Raw genomic sequence first — 18,813 nt, 5'->3', positions numbered from 1 at the left:
CAGACACCCACCACCACGCCTGGCTAAGTTTTTTTTTTTTTTGTATTTTTAGTAGAGACAGAGTTCCACTATGTTAGCCAGGATGGTCTCGATCACTATGTTAGCCAGGATGGTCTCGATCTCCTGACCTTGTGATCCGCCCACCTCGGCCTCCCAAAGTGCTGGGATTACATGAAGTTCAGTTTTTAAAGCTTTCAGTTTGTGAATTTATTATGTGTATTATTGTGTGTCTGTATAATGTGATTTTAATTTAAAAAAGTTTTTTTAATTTTTAGCTTTTAAGTTCAGGGGTACAAGTAGAAGCTCAATTTTGATGGCTTTGTAATCCTTACATGAAGCATAAATTGAAATGGTGACTGTAACTCAGGGATGCTCCTCTAGTGCTATCAATAAATTTGAATAATATTCAAGAGAAAATTTTTGCACTTAATTTTTGGTTATATGGTGATTTTCACTAAAAGTATTTAGTTCATTAATTCTTTAAACTTGGTTTTTAAAGTCATGTTTTCTTCTGGAAACATCTTTCCAAGTAAAAATTGTTTTTCCTAGTTAAACATAAGAATGAGGTTCTACCATTTAGTGTGTGATCCTTAGAAAAACAATATTTTAGCATACTATAAGCAGTATTTTTAGAGTTTTCCTTTTTATTGAGAACTAATTTTAGGTCCCAAACATCCAATAGAAGCTCTCTTGTTCAGTGAAAGTGAGACATGACTTATTTTACATTCAATTTTAAAAGTAGAAATAAAAAAGTTAACCGTAAGCTCCTTGGTGTCTGCATTTGGTAATTTGCCTCCAACACCAACACCAAAGGGATTAGGTGGATTTTTCCTCTGAAGGCCACACACTGCCTTACCCTACTTCTCCCCTTTGCCTTTCCCCTTCACTATTCATCGGGATTATGCCATGGAGGTTAGCAAATCACATGTGCTGAGTCTACTTTTTTTTTTTTTTTTCTTAAGAATACAAAACCACTTTTTTTCTGGCAATGATAGTGATTCCAGTGCACAGAATAGCTCCTTGGCCTCTGGGTAATTAAATGAGCTGGTCACGGCCAGGCTTTTGCCCAGTTGTTGTTCCTTTACTTGAAAATAGCTGCATCTTGATTTGGCATTTCCCTTCTTTCTCGATTTCTACTTATCATCTCCAGCATGTCTCACTTCTCTAGACTCCTCCTCACTATTCCGAGATTCTCCCCTTCAGAAACACCTCCCCTTTTCAGTCCTCCGTAATCGACATCCTCTTACCAGCTGATACATGGTATTTTGGTGGAGCCCTTTGTGTTCTTCAACTGGAAACAAACCGTGAGGATTTCAGCATCTCATTTCCCTGAATAGTGATTTTTTTTTTCCTTTGGTAACCTTATGGCTCTTCATCTAACTTAGACAAATGTCACTGAGTTCTTTGTTAATAACTAATGAAATTACATCAAAGCAAGAAAAAAAGCCTGATTTTTGCCAATAACACGTATACTTGCAACATGAGATGTATAATACATATAGTGTCTTCTATATATAAAATATCTCCTAATGTATAACCTAATATTATATATATTTCCTAATTGGTTGCTGATATATGTGGGATGGAGGGCTAACTACATATATATATATATATATATAGTTACCTCTGTATCCATGGTTATGCATCAATGGATTCAACCCAATTGGTTGGTTGCATCTGTGGATGCAGAACTGGATATGGAGGGCTGATCAGACCATGCAATTTTATGTAAGGGACTTGAGCATTGCAGATTTTGGTATCCACAGGGGGTAACCTAGAACTAATCCCTCATGGATACTGAGGGATGACTATGTATATAATATGATATATAAAATAATATGCTAAGTATATGCTATACATAATATGTATATTCTGATTTGGTAGGATAAGGAATTACCAGATGGAAAAATGTTTAGTAAGATAAGAGTTGGATTTTTTTCTGTAAATATGCAAGTTTATCAGAAATTCAAGCAATTTGCTTACATTTTGCACCTGTTTTTGAAGTTTTACAATGTAACTATATTAGTAATGATTTATTAAGAGCTATTCATCATGATATTTTCCTCTGTATAAGTTTGCACTGTTAGATTTTTAAAAGGAATATTTTCCCATCCCAAATCTAGCTGCTTTTAAGGAAATCTGTCCTGGTGGAATGGGTTATACGGTTTCTGGCGTTCATAGACGCAGGCCAATCCATCACCATGTAGGTAAAGGACCTGTATTTGTCAAGCCAAAGAACACTCAACCTGTTGCTAAAAGTACTCATCCTCCACCTCTCCCAGCCAAGGAAGAGCCAGTGGAGGCCCTGACCTTCTCCCGGGAACACGGGCCAGGAGTGGCGGAGCCAGAAGGTGAGAGCGGTAATGGATCATGGACTCTAGACATCTATCTGTGTGTCTGTGCTTTGATTTCCCTGTTTATAACCCTCTTAGAACAGAGTTCTCAGCCTCAGCCCTATTGACATTTTAGAGTGGAGAATTATTTGACTGGGGGCTGTCCTGTGTATTGTAAAATGTTTAGCCACTGCTCTAGAATAATATGTACCTAGTAGATAACAATATTCCATGGTAATTTCAGAATGTCGTCCTGTTGTTTGGGGGCTACTTTATCTTGGCATTTATTCCTGGAGAGTGATCTAGATCCTTCAGGGAATAGCCCTAATTCATTTCTTGTCTAGAAGGCCATTTAACAAATATTTATTTACGAAGTGGAATCCACAGACTTTCAAAAAGTTAAAGCATTAAAGTCTAATGGGCAGTCAAGGATCATGGAGGGTGAAATGAAGGAAGCTAAGAAATTGTCAGTTGAAGAGATCTGGTGATCACCTAGTATGGTTCTTTCATTTACCCTCTGAGGAACCTGCGACCTAGAGAGGGGACATGACTTGCCAGATGTCATATAGAGGATATGTAATGGGACCTGTGACCACGGAGCACCTTTTCCCAAGGAAAGAGTTGAAGGCCTTCTACTTGAGAGGGAGTCTAGAGACAATGGACTTTGACTCTCTCTCTTTGGCATTCAGGATGTGGGGTCATCCCTGTCTCTTTATATAAACCAATAATACCTGATACTTCACATATCTTGCTTACAAAAATGTTCACCTCAGAAGGAACACACCTTTTAGATTTGTATGGAATAGACATATTTTCTCTAATAAAGCTCCTGTTGGCTTTTCGCAGTTGATTCTTAGGTCAGAATTCAGAGGGCCATTTTTGGGTGCTGTTGGGGAGATAGAGTGCCCAGGCTAGTGTTGTGTTGGGAGCTTGCCACAGCCTTCTTCTTGGTAAGACAGGCTTTTTTTCTGAGCTCTGAACATTTGTGTGTTCTGGCCTATTTGAGTCTATGCTTTCACTCATTGCATTTCTTCCTTGGTAAAGCAGAACAGGCAGAACCTAAGCTGGAATCAACAGTATTAATCAGTTTGCACCTAGATAGTGTCATGGCCAGATGTTTGCAACTGTTCATTGTTTGCACAGGCAGAAGGAAATGGTCCGTAGTTCCAGATTTTGCCTCAAGACCCTTCTTGGTGGTGGGTTAGGCAGAATAAAAGATTAATTGACTTTCTCCAACCCCAAGAATATTGCAACAATGATTTTAATTTGTCTGGTACCCTGATTGCTTTCAGGAGTTAATGCTCCTACCCAACCTGTAAACTAATGTTTGTGGAGACATTGATTGACTTGTGAGAAAAATCCTGGTGAATGTTGATCCAGGGCTTTAGAACTAATATGAAGGACCAATTAATGAAAAGCAAGCCTTTAAAAATACAAAGGCATCACCAACACCCTCACAATAACCTTTATGATTGTGTAATGTATAATTTGTTCAGTATATTGATGCTAATCTCTAATTGGCCCTTCCTGGCTTGTGAAATTCTTTTTTGTAATTTAGTTAGCATATCTTTCTGAAAATATCCACGGGCTTCATTAAAGATTGGAATACATCAAGAATATATTGAAATAAGTGACATTCTTTTTTAACATTGACACCAGAAGGCATTGCAAACATTATATACCATAAGGATAAGCCTTTAACCAATTAATGAAAACGTTTGTTTTCTAACATATGGAAAGTTCCACATAATTGAGATAAGGCATAAAATGATGTACCGGAAAGTTTTGCCTTCTTTAGCTTTTTCGTTTAATTTTGATTTTGAAAGAGTTTGAAAGACTTATTCACGTCTCCATGTGCTCCGGTAGCTGAGGAGTAACAGCACTGAGGGTTCTCTGTTAGTCTTGTGTAAAATTCCCTAAAATGGCAGATGATCCTAATTCTGCATTTGCTGTAGTTTGATTCTTAATCCTTTTGCAGAGATACTGGACTTCTATTGCTTTTTAAAAATTGAAATATTTTTAAAACTGAATTGTCTTAAATGATACTAATACTGTTTTTCTTCTGTGGTTTTAGTGGCAACTGCACCCCCTGAAAAGGTAATTTATTCATTGTTGGCAAGTCTTTTTGTTTTCAACCCTCCAAATGATTTTCTATTAGAATATGTATGGATTTTTTAGACTTAAATTCAGTAACATCTCTATTATGCATCATTTGGTTTCAGTTAATATAGCATTTAGTTATTCAAAAAAAATTTATTGAGCCATTGTTATAGACTGGGACTATTCTCAGTGTTAGGAAAACAATAGAGAACAAATAGGACAAAACTCTCTACTTTAATGAAGCTTCAATTCTAGTGAGAAGAAAATGAGGAACTAATGAGAATCAAGGGCATAAATAGAATTCAGTGTCACCTGATGGCCTGGACCATCTGTGAAAGAAAGGCTGTGACATGCTCAGATAAGCATGTATTCTTAGAGCACATAAGTAGTTAGTGAGGTACTTCTTAATTCAACTAAAATTTAACATGCATATTTGAATTGAGTTGAATAAGAACAGAACTTACACTTAAAAGTTACAATCAAATACTAGAATGTTGCTTTTTGAAAAGTCAGTCTGTTGGCTTTTGGGCATAGAATGGGGCTATGAATTGTGAGACATTTTAGTAGCAAATGTAAACATTTACTGGATCTAAGTCCGATTTATGTAATATTGTTCCTTCTCTGAATCTGGCTTTATTTAATGAAAACATTCATTTTCATTAAATGAATGAACTTTATGTCAGAACTATGATATATTGCTAGACTACATTATCATTGCAGTTTGAAATGGGATCTCAATGTACATAACAGGCTTTAATTTTCTTTTTATCTCCTTCTCCATAATAATTACATGAAAATTAGGTAATTATTAAATATGTATATATTTATGTATCATTCTTTAAGCTGACAAGAGCATTGTTAGAATTTAGATGAGGCAATGCATGCATAAATTATTTTAAATAGTATTCTAAATCTTTATCTTATAATTATGGGATAGAATAACATAAATGTCATAACGTAAGTGCTGAAATAATCAAGAAAAAGAGACTGATGATTTTGCAGTCATAGCACTCGTCCAGAAAGAGGTTATAGTATTTTGAGCCCCAAAAAAGTGTAACAGATATACATACTTTATGTGTACTTTTGAAACTCTTAGCATCTCTAAAGATCAGTCACAGAGAGTAGTTTGCAATTTTGTTGATTTTGAATTTAGTTCTGGTTGATATATGGAAGTAATTATTTAGCTTGTAGGTGGGCCAGCCAGCAGCCTGGCAGTCTCATCATAACTCAGTTCTTCTGTCTTTATGATTGAACTTTATAACTTTCATTAAAAATCTAAAAGAGATCCTAAAAAATTGTCTTATATACTTTTACTGCATTTTATTTGGGGAGGAGATAGTACAAAAAATGCAATCATAGCTTTTGTTGTCTTGGTACTTACAAAAGTCTCATGATGTTATGTGATGGATGAAGAAAAGAGAGGATGCCCAGAGATGTGCGAAGGTGTGGTGGAGGGGACAGCCAGGCTCATGGAAGACTTGGTCAGAAACAGAATTAGGGACTGCTTTGGAAAGCTAGAGTACCAAACTGCCGTTGTAAATCAGTGGGGAAATACCCTGAGTCTCTACTGGACCCTATTTGTTAAACATAGAAGTGGTGTAGATTAGGAAGTCTGCTGCCTCATAGTGATGGGGAAAATTCTGTCTGTAAACTGCAGGAGTGGATTAACACCTGATCCTGGTCTTTTCCTTGTTGGCATTGGCCATGGCTGCAGGGAATGGGGTGTAATTGAGACTGGTTGAGGTCATCTCTAGTAAGTAATAGAAAGCTAGTCTGTATTCTTAAGAAGACAGAGGAAATGTGGGAAAAACTGTTAAGTGCTCAATATTTGTAGGAGATGGATTTTGGTAGGACTACTCAAGTTAAGAAGAAAGAGGAAGCCAGTTAGATTATTACAATAAACTGAAAATGAGAGTGAGTCCAGCCTAGGGAGGTGGGGTCTATGGATATGAAAAAGGGTGAACAACTATAAGAAAAAAGTATCAGTGGATGGGGCTTTCAATGAAGAATGAAAGAGAGGGACTAAAAAGTGACTTTAAGCCTGGATGGGACAGATTAATGACTGTGGCATTGGCAGAAATGAAGTTGGAATGAGAGCCTGGACGGTTTTGGAAGGGTGGGCTGGAGGTATCTGTGGGATACCTAAATGGACTTACTCTGTAAGCATTTATGCTTGCAAAGTTGGATTTGTGATGAGATATTCAGGCAGACAATCTTAGAAAAAGCAGAAAAGAGGTGATACTTGAAGCCAGGAGAAGAGGATAAGAGGTTAACAGAGGCCAGAGGAGTAAGCTTTGTGGAAGAGGACAGAACCAAGTAACTCGATGAATACTTGAATCTAGTGATGATATGAGCTCTCTGGTCCCATCTGGGGTGAGTGAAGTCTCAGATCCTTAACTAGGCTAATTGTTCAGTTGGCATGAGCCCTGCACAGTTATAACTAGAAGCTGAGCCGTGGATGATGGACTGCTTCTTTGCTTGAGGTCCAGGGGACAAGCTTGGGCACCAAAATGTGTGATAAAGCCCCAAATCCTTCTCCAAGCCAGCAGATTTCTGTTGCTCTGCCTGGCTACCACTGTCCAGAGAGCTGGAGTTGTAAAGTTATCAGATGTGAGGTTAAAGGAGGCTGTAGTGACTGGCTGGTTTAAAATATTTTAACTTACCACGTGTTCTTTGTTATGGCACATCTGCTATATCCATTATTTAATCTGCAAACAGTGGCTGGTCATCTCAGTGGGACAGAGCCACATGTGAATGAGGCAAAGGTTTAGTCCTCTCTGGGGGGTAGTTTTGCCCTATTGCAGACCAAATATGGACCCCTGGGCCAAGACATTTGCTTACAAGGTCAGACTTTGGGCCTCAGGGAAATGGCTGAGGATATGTGTATGGATCAGCACCGCTGGGAAAAGTTTAGGGCTTCCCATAGTAGCATCACATCAATGGTTCTTTTTTTTTTTTTTTTTGTAATTTCACACAATTATACATGTAAGGTCTTATGATACTTCTTTGCCTTTCTAAGAATATAATTAAGTAAATAAAAATAGATGTGGGAAACTAAAAATAATTTCCACTTTCAATTCTTTTTTTTTCTTACTCTCTTTTAAAATACAACCATCCAGGAAATACCTTCATTGGATCAAGAGAAAACCAAACTTGAGCCTGGTCAACCCCAGCTGTCTCCAGGCATTTCAACTATTCATCTGCATCCACAGTTTCCAGGTAGCCTGTGTTGATCTGTGCTGTTTGTCAGAGTATTTTGAATAAAAATGTAAGACGGGAAATTTTTGTCTTTGATTTTGTTTAGTAAATTACTAGGCTTCATAACTGAAGTTCAGTGTTAAGTATAGTAATATACTTATGTTAGCATAATTACAGCATTGTAAGTATTACAGTGGTAAAGATAAGAGTTTTTTTTACTGTTTTCTGTGATCCGGAGTGGTATATACTATTCAAACGTTATCAAAGGTTATCATTTGATGAACGATCATTTTTCTTGGCTTCTGCATCACTCTCAGATATTCTTGCTAAATGTTGAACCCAGAGCTGTAGATTAATACCACGAGCCTTAGGACATAGAACAGTTCTTCATATCTGAGAAATGCTGTGATATATTGCTAGACTAAATTATCCTTGCATTTTGAAATGGGATCTCAATGCACATTAACAGGCTTTAATTTTCTTTTTATCCTCTACTTCCTCATATAGTAGTGATTGAAAAAACATCACCTCCTGTGCCTGTTGAAGTAGCTCCTGAAGCTTCTACGTCTAGTGCCAGCCAAGTGATTGCGCCTACTCAAGTGACAGGTTGGTGCAGTATTGTTACATTATACGTCACATGGAGGAGACGTGGGGCTGAGCTTCATTTTAAATGTAACATCAGTTGTATAAGCTGGCTTATGGCAGGGTTAGCCATAAGAGCAAATATTTGGAAATCATCTAAATACAAGTAAAAAGGAGGAGTATATGTAAATAAATTATAGTACATATGAAACGGAATATCACATAGTATTAAAATAATGTTTGAAAAGAGTAGTTAATATCATGAGGAAATATGGCATAATCTTTGTTAATAAATACAGAATACAGGCCGGGTGCAGTGGCTCATGCCTGTAATCCCAGCACTTTGGGAGGCTGAGGCAGGCCACGAGCGGATCACACGGTCAAGAGGTCAAGATCATCCTGGCCAACATGGTAAAACCCCGTCTCTACTAAAAATACAAAACATTAGCCAGACTTGGTGATGCACACCTATAGTCTCAGCTACTTGGAAAGCTGAGGCAGGGGAATCGCTTGAACCCAGGAGGCAGGGATTGCAGTGAGCCAAGATCACACCACTGCATTCCAGCCTGGTGACAGAGCGAGACTCTGTCTAAAAAAAATGGCCAGGCACGGTGGTTCACGCCTGTAATCCCAGCACTTTGGGAAGTCAGTGTGGGCAGATCACTGGGTCAGGAGATTGAGAACATCCTGGCTAACACGGTGAAACCCCGTCTCTACTAAAAATACAAAAAAATTAGCTAGGCGTGGTGGCAGACGCCTGTAGTCCCAGCTACTCGGAGGCTGAGGCAGGAGAATGGTGTGAACCTGGGAGGTGGAGCTTCCAGTGAGCCGAGATTGCGCCACTGCACTCCAGCCTGGGCAACGGAGCGAGACTCTGTCTCAAAAAAAAAAAAAAAGAAAAAAGAAAAAATACAATGTAATGATTACAATTTTACTTTTAAAATTTCTACAAACACAGAAAAAAGAAAGAAAATGCATCAGTGTTCAATTCTCACCAGTTAACACAGGATCACGGATAATTGTGTTATTTTTATTTTCAAAGTTCTGTATAATAAACATTATTGTAATCATGAGTGAAATAGTATAACAATGTTTTATATTTTGAAACAAATGAAAAATTCTAAATGTCCATATCCTTAATGTGTATTGAGCACTGATAATAGGAAAAATACTAACAATAGAGAAATGGAAAAATAATACAATCAGATAATTTGTAGGAAAAAACAATACCAAGAAGCGTATAACAGAAAATTTCAACTTTCCTGGTAATCAAAGAAAGGCAAGCTAACCTAGGGTAATACCTTATTCCTATCAAATTAGTATGTAAAACCTAATCAAACTATTTTTATCAAGGTGAGATTAAAACTCTCTCACATTGCTGAAGGGAGTATGTGTTGGGGTTTTCCAGAGAGATAGAACCAACAGGATATATCCAAATATATAGAAAGAGCTTTATTGTGAGGGATTGGCTCACACCATTCCGAAGGCTGAGAAATTCCAGGCCAAGGAAACCTGGTGTTGTGGTTCCAGTGCAAACCCAAAGGCCTGAGAAGCAGGGGAGTTGGTAGCATAAGTCCCAGTCTGAGTCTGAAGGCCTGGATACTGGGCACGCCAGTGTCTGAGGGCAGGAGAAGATGGATGTCCCAGCTGGAGCAGAACAAATTGCCTTCCTCATCCTTTTAGTTGTGTTTGGGCCCGCACCCAACAGATAGGATACCCACCCATGCTGCTGAGGGTGATCTTTACACAGTCTAACAATTCAAAGGCCATGTTCTTCCAGAAACACCCTCGCAGACACACCCGGAAATATGTAATCAGCTATCTGGATATCCCTTAGCCCAGTCCAGTTGACTCATGACATTAACCATCAGAGTATAAAGCACAAACTGGCAATGTGTATACAAACTTTAGGACTATTCAGAACTTTTGACCTAGTAATTCTATTTTAGGACATCTTGTCTAAGGAAATAATGTTCCCAGAGGCTGTGGGTAGTAGTTTATATGAGTGGTTACCTATCACAGACAATGTATAATACAGAATAAATAGAAATCACTGAACATTCAACTACAGGGAAATAGATAATTATGTTACATCTATACATTGGAACATTATGTTGCCACCAAATATAGTATTTTTGAAGAATTTTTATTGAAGTATAGCAGGAAGTAGTCATACAATATTGCTAAATTTAAGATGAAGTATAAAAAAATGAATGACATAGAGTATTATATCAGTTTTTTTTAAAGACATATATACACTGAGAAAATGCTGGGAAAAAATACATTAGATGTTAGCAGTGGTTATTTTTTGTAGTGGGATCTGAGAGATTTAAGTGTTTTATTTTAGATTTTTTTATTTTCCATATTTTATAAACTCAACAGTTTATTTTTAGAGTCAGAAAAAAATGTCACTAAGGGGCACCATCATCAACTGTAACTGAATTCGTGATGCCACTGCAGGATGAAGTTTGGCAGTGTGTTATAGGAGCTAAATGGAAGCATTTGGAGCCTCCTTTAGACTATTCCCTTCTCAGAAACATGTTATGATTCCTTTCTAATAGAAATGTTCTCATATGTTAAGCTTTTGGCCACTTAGTGAGTCAGTAGGCCAGGAGCCTCACTCTTCAGGGTGCAGCTGCAGTCACCTAGCCGCAGCTCAAGATCCAGACATCCCTGCGCTCTCAGGGGCCAGGAAGCCCCCCCTTCCCCCACAAGCTCAGAAATGCCTGCTCTCACTCCTTGGCCTCTCCCTGCTGCCAGCGCCTGCTCCAGGGTGGAGCAAAGTTGTGGCCAAGCCCAAGTGCTGTTGCAACCCAGCTGGGTATGCATGTGCTTGGGGCAGCGCTGACACACCAGCCCCCTGCCGCCTCGGCCCCCTCTGGACATTGGGCACCAATGAGCATGGAAGGGAGGCTGAGGGGAAGCTGAGGGTAGCTCATTGTGGGCTTGCAGGTGCCCCTCAGCATGAGCAGCCTAGGTGTGTGGACAACATGTTAATGGAGGGAGGCAGACAGGTTCCTGGGTGGAAAGGGGTGAGTCCCCAGTGAAACCCCACCTTCAAGCCAGGAATGGCCTGAAGCCTGGGGCTCAGGCTGCCAGTTCCAGGTGTAGTCTGTGGTCCAGGGTGAAGACTTCATTGATAACAGTTTGGCCAATCAGATGGTGTTTTTCTAGGCCCACCATGACTACTCATGTACCAATCAGCACACACTTGCTTCATTCTGAGCCCATAAAAACCCTGGACTCAGCCAGACTCACACAGATGTCAGGACTACCAGCTGTGAGAAGGAGCTACCCACTTCGGGTCTCCTCGACTTTTCAGGATGACCTGCCTGCAGAAAGGAGCTACCCACTATGGGTCTCCTGAGAGCTGTCATGTCACTCAGTGAAGCTCCTCTCCACCTCGCTCACCCTCTAGTTGTCTGTGTACCTCATTCTTCCTGAATGTGGGACAAGAACTCAGAACCCACTGAATGGTGGTAGTGAAAGAGCTATGACACAAACAGGGCTGAAACATGCACCCCTGATCACCATGTTGGGGGTGCTGAGAAAGGGAGAAGAGCTGTGTCCCTTTGGGGAGCCCAAACCTAGGGGCTCCCCAAGCCAGGGCTGTAACAGCCTCTTTGGTGCTGTGTGGTTTCTGGTGTCTCTGAGCTTTCAGGCAGCACTGTGTCTGCCATCTCCAGACACTGGTGCCTGCAGCAGAAGTTACTGCCAGTATGTCTGGTGCAGCCACAGCCTCACATGAAGCCTACACCTGTGCTGGCATCTGGAGCTGCCCAGCCTGCCACAGCAGCTGGCATGCCTGGCTGTGTGTAGTGGCTGGACCCCATGTTCACTCACTCACACACCCCTCACCGCTTCACACCTGGCTTGCCCTTGGCAAGTGTGGGATCTGGGCTGGCAGCACAGGCCAGGCACAGCCTGCTGGGCTGAGTGGGTAGAACAAACTCAGTAGGTGCGACCAAAACTTTGGCAAAGGTGCCATTAGTCACAGAGGTTCTGGCTGGCAAAGTGATACCCCAGGGATCCTGTGACAAAATTATAGTGATTTTTTTTTGATGGCCATGGCTAAAATTGTTATTCTCTATTCTGAGATCATGTACGTATCTACCCCACTTTATTAAGCACACTGATAAGAGACTGCTTTGTGCTGCAAAGCATGCAAGCAAATAATACACTGTTTTGGACAGCAGGGATCTTCTAATTGTTTATCGTAATGTTAAAAAGAAAAAATGCAATAAGACATACTGTAATTCACTAGTTCTTTGGAAATACTGCATTTCCACTTTTTCAATGTGAAGATAAACTTTAGTTTTGAATGGGCATGGCTGACTTAAGTGGACAAACGTCTTTCAAACTAGCTTTGTAGAGGTTAAGTTTAGCTAGATAAATGCAGTTTCAACATTTAAATGTAGCTGTGTGAAGGGTAATGAATTGACATTACTCAGCTTCAGCTGAACTGCAGAACTGGTTAAAAAAACAATGAAAGTAGCCTTGCTATAGGAAGTTTTAAAACCCAACTTGTTAGAAGCTTAATTTGAGTTTGGCAGAAATACAGGGCTGACATCTGCTGTCACGTGTTTGAAGCATGAATGTATCCTTCCAGGAAACAAGTGATGCTGATTTTTTTTTTTTTTTTTAATGCAACAGTTGCAGGTACTTCCACTTTCTGTAGCACAAGAATATTTCTGAAAAAATCCATTTGGGGAACATTATAGATAGAGAGTCTTTGAACTGAAATGGTTTGCAACTTTAGAGCTGCACTATTACACAGTGATCTGCATTAGCACAAGAAGACTGTTCTGTATCAAATTTAATTTAAATCAAAAGTGTATGTTCCCGTCAGTTACATATGGGGGCCAAATACAGATTTTAGGGGCAATCTCATCAGTTCTCTCAGGAATATTGCATAATAATATTTTTGTCTCTAAAACACAGAGGAGGTAAATATTATTTGTTACTGTTAGTTTCTCCCATGGTTGAAGAAAGGGATAGAATAATACATTAAGAGTCTAAAATAAATATCATCAGCTCCACATTGTTTAGTGATTATATCTTTACGATGGTGAAGTCGGAAGTAGCTTTTTCAGATTTAGCCAAACACACTTTGACATGTGATAATTATAAAGTGAGCCACATATCTGCAGGAAATACGCGTGATATTTTCCACTCTTAACAGCTGACTTGGTGGCTTGCAACATTATTGGCATACTGTTTTCAAGTGAATTATATGTTTCAGCATATAAATTCTTGATTTAGCATAGTGTCTTAATAGCTAAAGGATAGGTTGGAAAAATCAAACCTTTATTTCTCTGGCAGATATTTGCAAAGTGAAAACATCTGTTTCAATTGTTGTGGGACAATCTATGCTCACTGTGGGGCAGTTAGAAAGCCAGGGCATTTTTGTAAACCTTTCCATGAGTTAACATTTGATGCCTTCCTCTAGCTCTTCCCAAACTTTCTCCATGGCTCTTGCAGACTGGCCAGAAATTATTCTTTGACTGACTTAACTACCTTATGGAAACCTCTGTAATTACCATGGCCCAGACATTTAAAAAACTATTTGCTTATCAGATCTTTTCCCGAACTCAGAATTGACCCAAAAATATTTGTCTCTCAAGCATATTACCAGTGTCATTATTGCCTCAATAAACTCTTTATGCTGATAGAAAATAAACTCTTTTATTTCCATGTGAAATCATCATGGTTTAATATTTCCAGACTCCATTCATTCATTCATTCATTCAGGGAATCACATGATAAAGAAAAAAGCTGAAGTCAGCATAGTCATTTTCATATTTTGCTAAAAACTTTCTGTTTCAATTAATTTTAGAATATAAAGATACCACACTGTTAAATCTACCATTGGCCTTGTTGCTGGTATAAATAGAGTATTTGGTTTTCCATCATTGGCTTTCTGTCATGGCTCTTTTTCCGTATTATAGATGGACTTGAGCAAAAGAAATAGAATAAGGTCCTTGACCTGGAGAAGATGAGGTTTTCAGGGAACAGATATAGTAGGGAAGAGTCGGGCTGTCCTGTGAACCAGGTGGCATTATGAAGGACATGTGAGAGAGTCCAGTGGGGAGCACTCCCTTGATCCTCTCTCTGCAGAGCCAAGAAAGCCACGCATGCTAAAAAGACAAGACATTCTCATTCACCAGCATACATACCCCTGACACAAGAAATGAGTGCTGGCTGTGTGAGACTTGACTCTGGTGTATCAGAGCCCAGTTTCTAGAGTTTATATTGACACAGTTTGATCAAAGAATCGTATTCTTCTACATGAACTGATCTACTCAGTGGGAAAAGGTTTGCATGCCGATGTGTAAGTGACCACTTAGGAAAAATATGAAGTATCTTGTCTTTGCCCTAAAAACCAGAAAATGCAGAAAACTTTTCCTGTTCTTTAGGACAACATTCTCAGGACTTGTGTACTGTCTATGTGCTCAGGAATGAAAAGCTATTAGAAAAGGAGAGAAAACACAGGGGAGATGCGGGGGAGACATGTTTTATACGTTTTAAAGTATAAGCACCAGTAATTTATGGTTTTACCTGATATTCAACTTTTTTTTTTTTTTTTGAGACAGATTCTCGCCCTGTCACTCAGGGTTCAAGTGATTCTCCTGCCTCAGCCTCCCGAATAGCTCTGACTACAGGCACACACCATTACACATGGCTAATTTTTAGTAAAGACAGTATTTTTAGTAAAGACAGGGTTTCACCATGTTGTTCTGGCTAGTCTCAAACTCCTGACCTCACCTCAAGTGATCCTCCCTCCTCAGCCTCCCAAATTGCTGGGATTATAGACGTGAGCCACCGCACTTGGCCCCTGATGTTCAACTTTTTGATGAGTAGTGAATAGAAAGCAGACAGAGGTGTTTTGAAGGAGTGATGGCTATTTTCTCTCTGCCTACGAGAGTGGAATCCTTGGCTCACGCCTGTAATCCCAGCACTTTGGGAGGCCAAGGCAGGCGGATCACGAGGTCAAGAGATGGAGACCATCCTGATTAACACGGTGAAACCCCGTCTGTACTAAAAATACAAAGAAATTAGCCGGGCATGAGGCAGGAGAATGTCGTGAACCCGGGAGGCGGAGCTTGCAGTGAGCCGAGACTGCGCCACCACACTGCAGCCTGGGCGACAGAGCAAGACTCCGTCTCAAAAAAAAAAAAAAAAGAGTGAAATCCTGCCTGGCAAAGGATGGAGGGGATCTCTGAGGTCAAACTGATGACAGTTACATTAATTAATCACTTGTATAAAAATGGGACAAAGTAGAAATCAAGTATGTTTCAGAAAGTGTCCCTCTTTCCTTTGATGTATGTCTTAGTACCCTCTAGTGGTGTCAGCCTAACATTTTCTTACATGTAATGTGATCCTGACAGACAGGTTCAGCGTTTGCAAGCCACGTCTCTGTATACTTATGTATGAGGTAATCAGCTAAAAATCAACAACCACTTTTTTATCAAATTCCAACCTCCTAGCTTCTATCTAAGATATTGAATTGGCAGGAAAGGTTATTATTATTCATTTTATTCCTAAGACTAAAGAGTTATAATTCTTCACTATTTGTCCTAGCTCAGAGCTGAGTTGAGAAGAAACACTTTAGCTATGTTGGCAATTTGTGGCATAGGAATATATCACATTTTAATTAAGCATCACATATTTTTGAAGACTTGTTCACGCATGTAAAGAAGTTCCGTTGTAAGGCTGTCCCTGCCAAATGACAAATATTTGGTAATCACCAAATTGGTGTTGTGGGAGTGGGTTAATGACTACTCATCAAACTTTTCATGAAAACCCCAGATTTATAGCCACTTAATTTGTTCTGAACCCTTGCCCTGAGTATATTAATTCACCTTCTAATTTTTTTTTTTTTTTTTTTGGCAATTATGGTCAACATGTCTTTCTGCTTTATGAAAATGTCGGAGATGAGTATAAAGATAGGTCAATAACCACAGGGGAAAAAAAACGAAGAAATCTCAACACCAGTAACTTGCACAGGAAGCTTCGATGTATAATATAGAGTCGTGTGCATCTCATGATGTTTCACTAAAAAATTCCTGTAAACAGAAGAGAATTCTTACCTGAAAATCTATGAGTATAACCTGGTGAAGATTACCTTTTACCTTCAGATTTTAGGTACATGCAAATGATATTTTTAAGGAAGACTTTTCGGATTATGAAAGTGCCAAGACATGCTTATTGTAAAAATTTTGAAAAGTACAAAAAAAAAAAAAAATGAAGAAAATGCTAATCCTAAAAACTATAAAACTTGGATCTACTTCTTTCCAACCTTCTTTTCTGTGTATATTGTAGTGTAATGGAGATTATATTCTCTGTTATAATTGGTGCCCCACTGTGTTTTCTTTAACAAATAAGCATTTTCCTATCTTGTTAATGATTATTTGCTATGCTGTATGTATAAGTCATTGTTTTGTGTTATTGTCAGTCACTTAAGTTTAGGTAATCATGTTAATTGCCCATGTTTTTAGCCTTTTGAATTATTCTTCCTATAATTTGATAATCTATTGACTGTAAACAAAAGTATTCTCTTGAAAGTGAATTAACATAACTAGGGTCACAAAAGGTATAAGTAATTTGCAAATACATGGGGTATGCATACATTTCTCATACATCCAGGTGACTTTGTGTAAAATACTGAAGTTCATATGCTTCCTTTTTCAAATGACTTGCATGAGTAGTCTTAAAGTCACAGCACAGTGAATACTTTATGAAAAATGAAGCATGTGGTTTTGGTTTTGGAGAGCAACCTCAACCCCAATTTAGGTCATTTCCATGGTGAACCTTTGTTAAAGCACTGTTTTCCACATCCTTTTGCTGCAGAGTAGACAGTGTGTTATTACCAAGAATAGCCCACCTGCTTTTCTTCTCATTCAAACCACAGACCTCTCTAACAAAACTGTGTTCTTAAGTTGTCATGCTCAGAGGCATCAAACTGTTTACCTTAGAGGGTCCCTTGGCCTCATTCATGCCAGCCTCTCTTCTGAGCCTTGTTTACTATATGATGACAGATAATAGCCCAAGGTGTATTGGTATAAATGTATTGGTTTTTAAATATAATCTTAAATGACTTCAATATGAACAATAATAATGGATAACTTTTATTGAGCACATATAATGTGCCAGGCATTGGCTACATGCATTATTTAGGGTATATCTTTCATTCTTATACTTTGAAGTTGGAACTCTGATTATTTCCATTTTACACATGTGGAAAAGTGAGGCGTAAATGGTGAGGTCACTTGCCCCATACTGCAGAACTGTAAAGGGCAGCAGGATTTGTGCCAGCACTGTCTCGAGCCAGTGCTTCTAACCATCAGCTCTGCCACCTTCAATAGGCCAGTATACCTTCTTACAAAGGTCATTGGAAACAGAAAATCTTAAGGGAGTAATTAATCTCAGAAGGCCCCCTTTGAGTCCTTGGGTTTTTTTTTTTTATGGACTCCACCTAACCATGGACTCCTAAGACCCTCCCTCCACTGTAGTGTGTGTCTGTGAGTAGACTGAGAGTAGACTGAGGACTTGAACAGAGCTAATCTGTACATGCTGTATAGAAGAAGCCAGTCTTACACAGGGCTCAGTAAGGGAGTAAGGGAGGAATTTAACAGAAAAGATTTGGGTAAAGATTCTACTTTACCACTAGAAATAAAATATGTTCACGTTGAAATTGGCAAATAAGAGTAAGATACACCAAGAACTTTTTCTTTGTTTGGAAGTGGGAGGTCTTTGGGGGGATTGATGAGAAATTTTGGAGGAGATTGGATGTATTTGTTGCAACTCAAATATGGCCTGCTAAAGAATGGAAAGTTACAATGTGTTTCTTATCAATAGATAAGAAATCTCTTATCTATTGGTGATTCAAACTCTATCATCTAAGATGAACTACAGTGAATAGAAACTCATTAATAGGCCATTTTGGAAGCTGTTTTATTAATAATTGATTTTCTTACAACTTACAACATGGCCTTTTTCTGAGTTTCTGCTCCAGTTCATCTTAAAAATGGTTTCACTAGGAACTATTGATTATAATAATAATAACTCATCTATTATAAAGTAATCACATGAATTTATACTTGATGTCAGAGGTCACCTTTGTCTTCTAAATGCAGAGCTGGCAATAATTTGCTAATTGGTCAGGAAACACAAATTAATGCTTTGCAAGTAGCAGTGAAATCTGTTCATTTCTGTGGGGTTTTTTTCACATTATTTTATTTACTTTTAAAGAAATCAATGAATGTACTGTGAATCCTGATATCTGTGGAGCAGGACACTGCATTAACCTGCCAGTGAGATATACCTGTATATGCTACGAGGGCTACAAGTTCAATGAACAACAGAGGAAATGTGTGGGTAAGAGACAATTTTGATTGACTGAATTATTAAATATCAAACATTTGCACATTAAGAACATTTTTTTTCTTAAACCAACCTAACCATTTTCGGAAAATGTTACTGGATTAATTTTTTGAAAGTTTATCCCTGCCAGGCGCGGTGGCTCAAGCCTGTAATCCCAGCACTTTGGGAGGCCGAGACGGGCGGATCACGAGGTCAGGAGTTCGAGATCATCCTGGCT

General features: G+C 38.9%; 1 protein-coding gene across 1 annotated transcript in view; it reads left to right on the top strand.

Moving 5' to 3' along the window:
- Nucleotides 1-18,813, top strand: part of LTBP1 (latent transforming growth factor beta binding protein 1) — a 282,394-nt gene that overhangs the window by 124,805 nt on the left and 138,776 nt on the right. Inside the window, 5 exon segments of the mRNA XM_011935989.1 lie at nt 2,124-2,351; nt 4,408-4,430; nt 7,553-7,652; nt 8,139-8,237; nt 18,465-18,703. Of these exon segments, the coding sequence (XP_011791379.1) occupies nt 2,124-2,351; nt 4,408-4,430; nt 7,553-7,652; nt 8,139-8,237; nt 18,465-18,703 (689 nt within the window).

This window comes from Colobus angolensis, unplaced genomic scaffold (assembly GCF_000951035.1).
Source record: "Colobus angolensis palliatus isolate OR3802 unplaced genomic scaffold, Cang.pa_1.0 Scaffold15, whole genome shotgun sequence".
Lineage (NCBI taxonomy): Eukaryota > Metazoa > Chordata > Mammalia > Primates > Cercopithecidae > Colobus > Colobus angolensis.
Note: the sequence above shows the minus strand (reverse complement) of the source record. Positions and strands in the feature narration are given on the sequence as shown.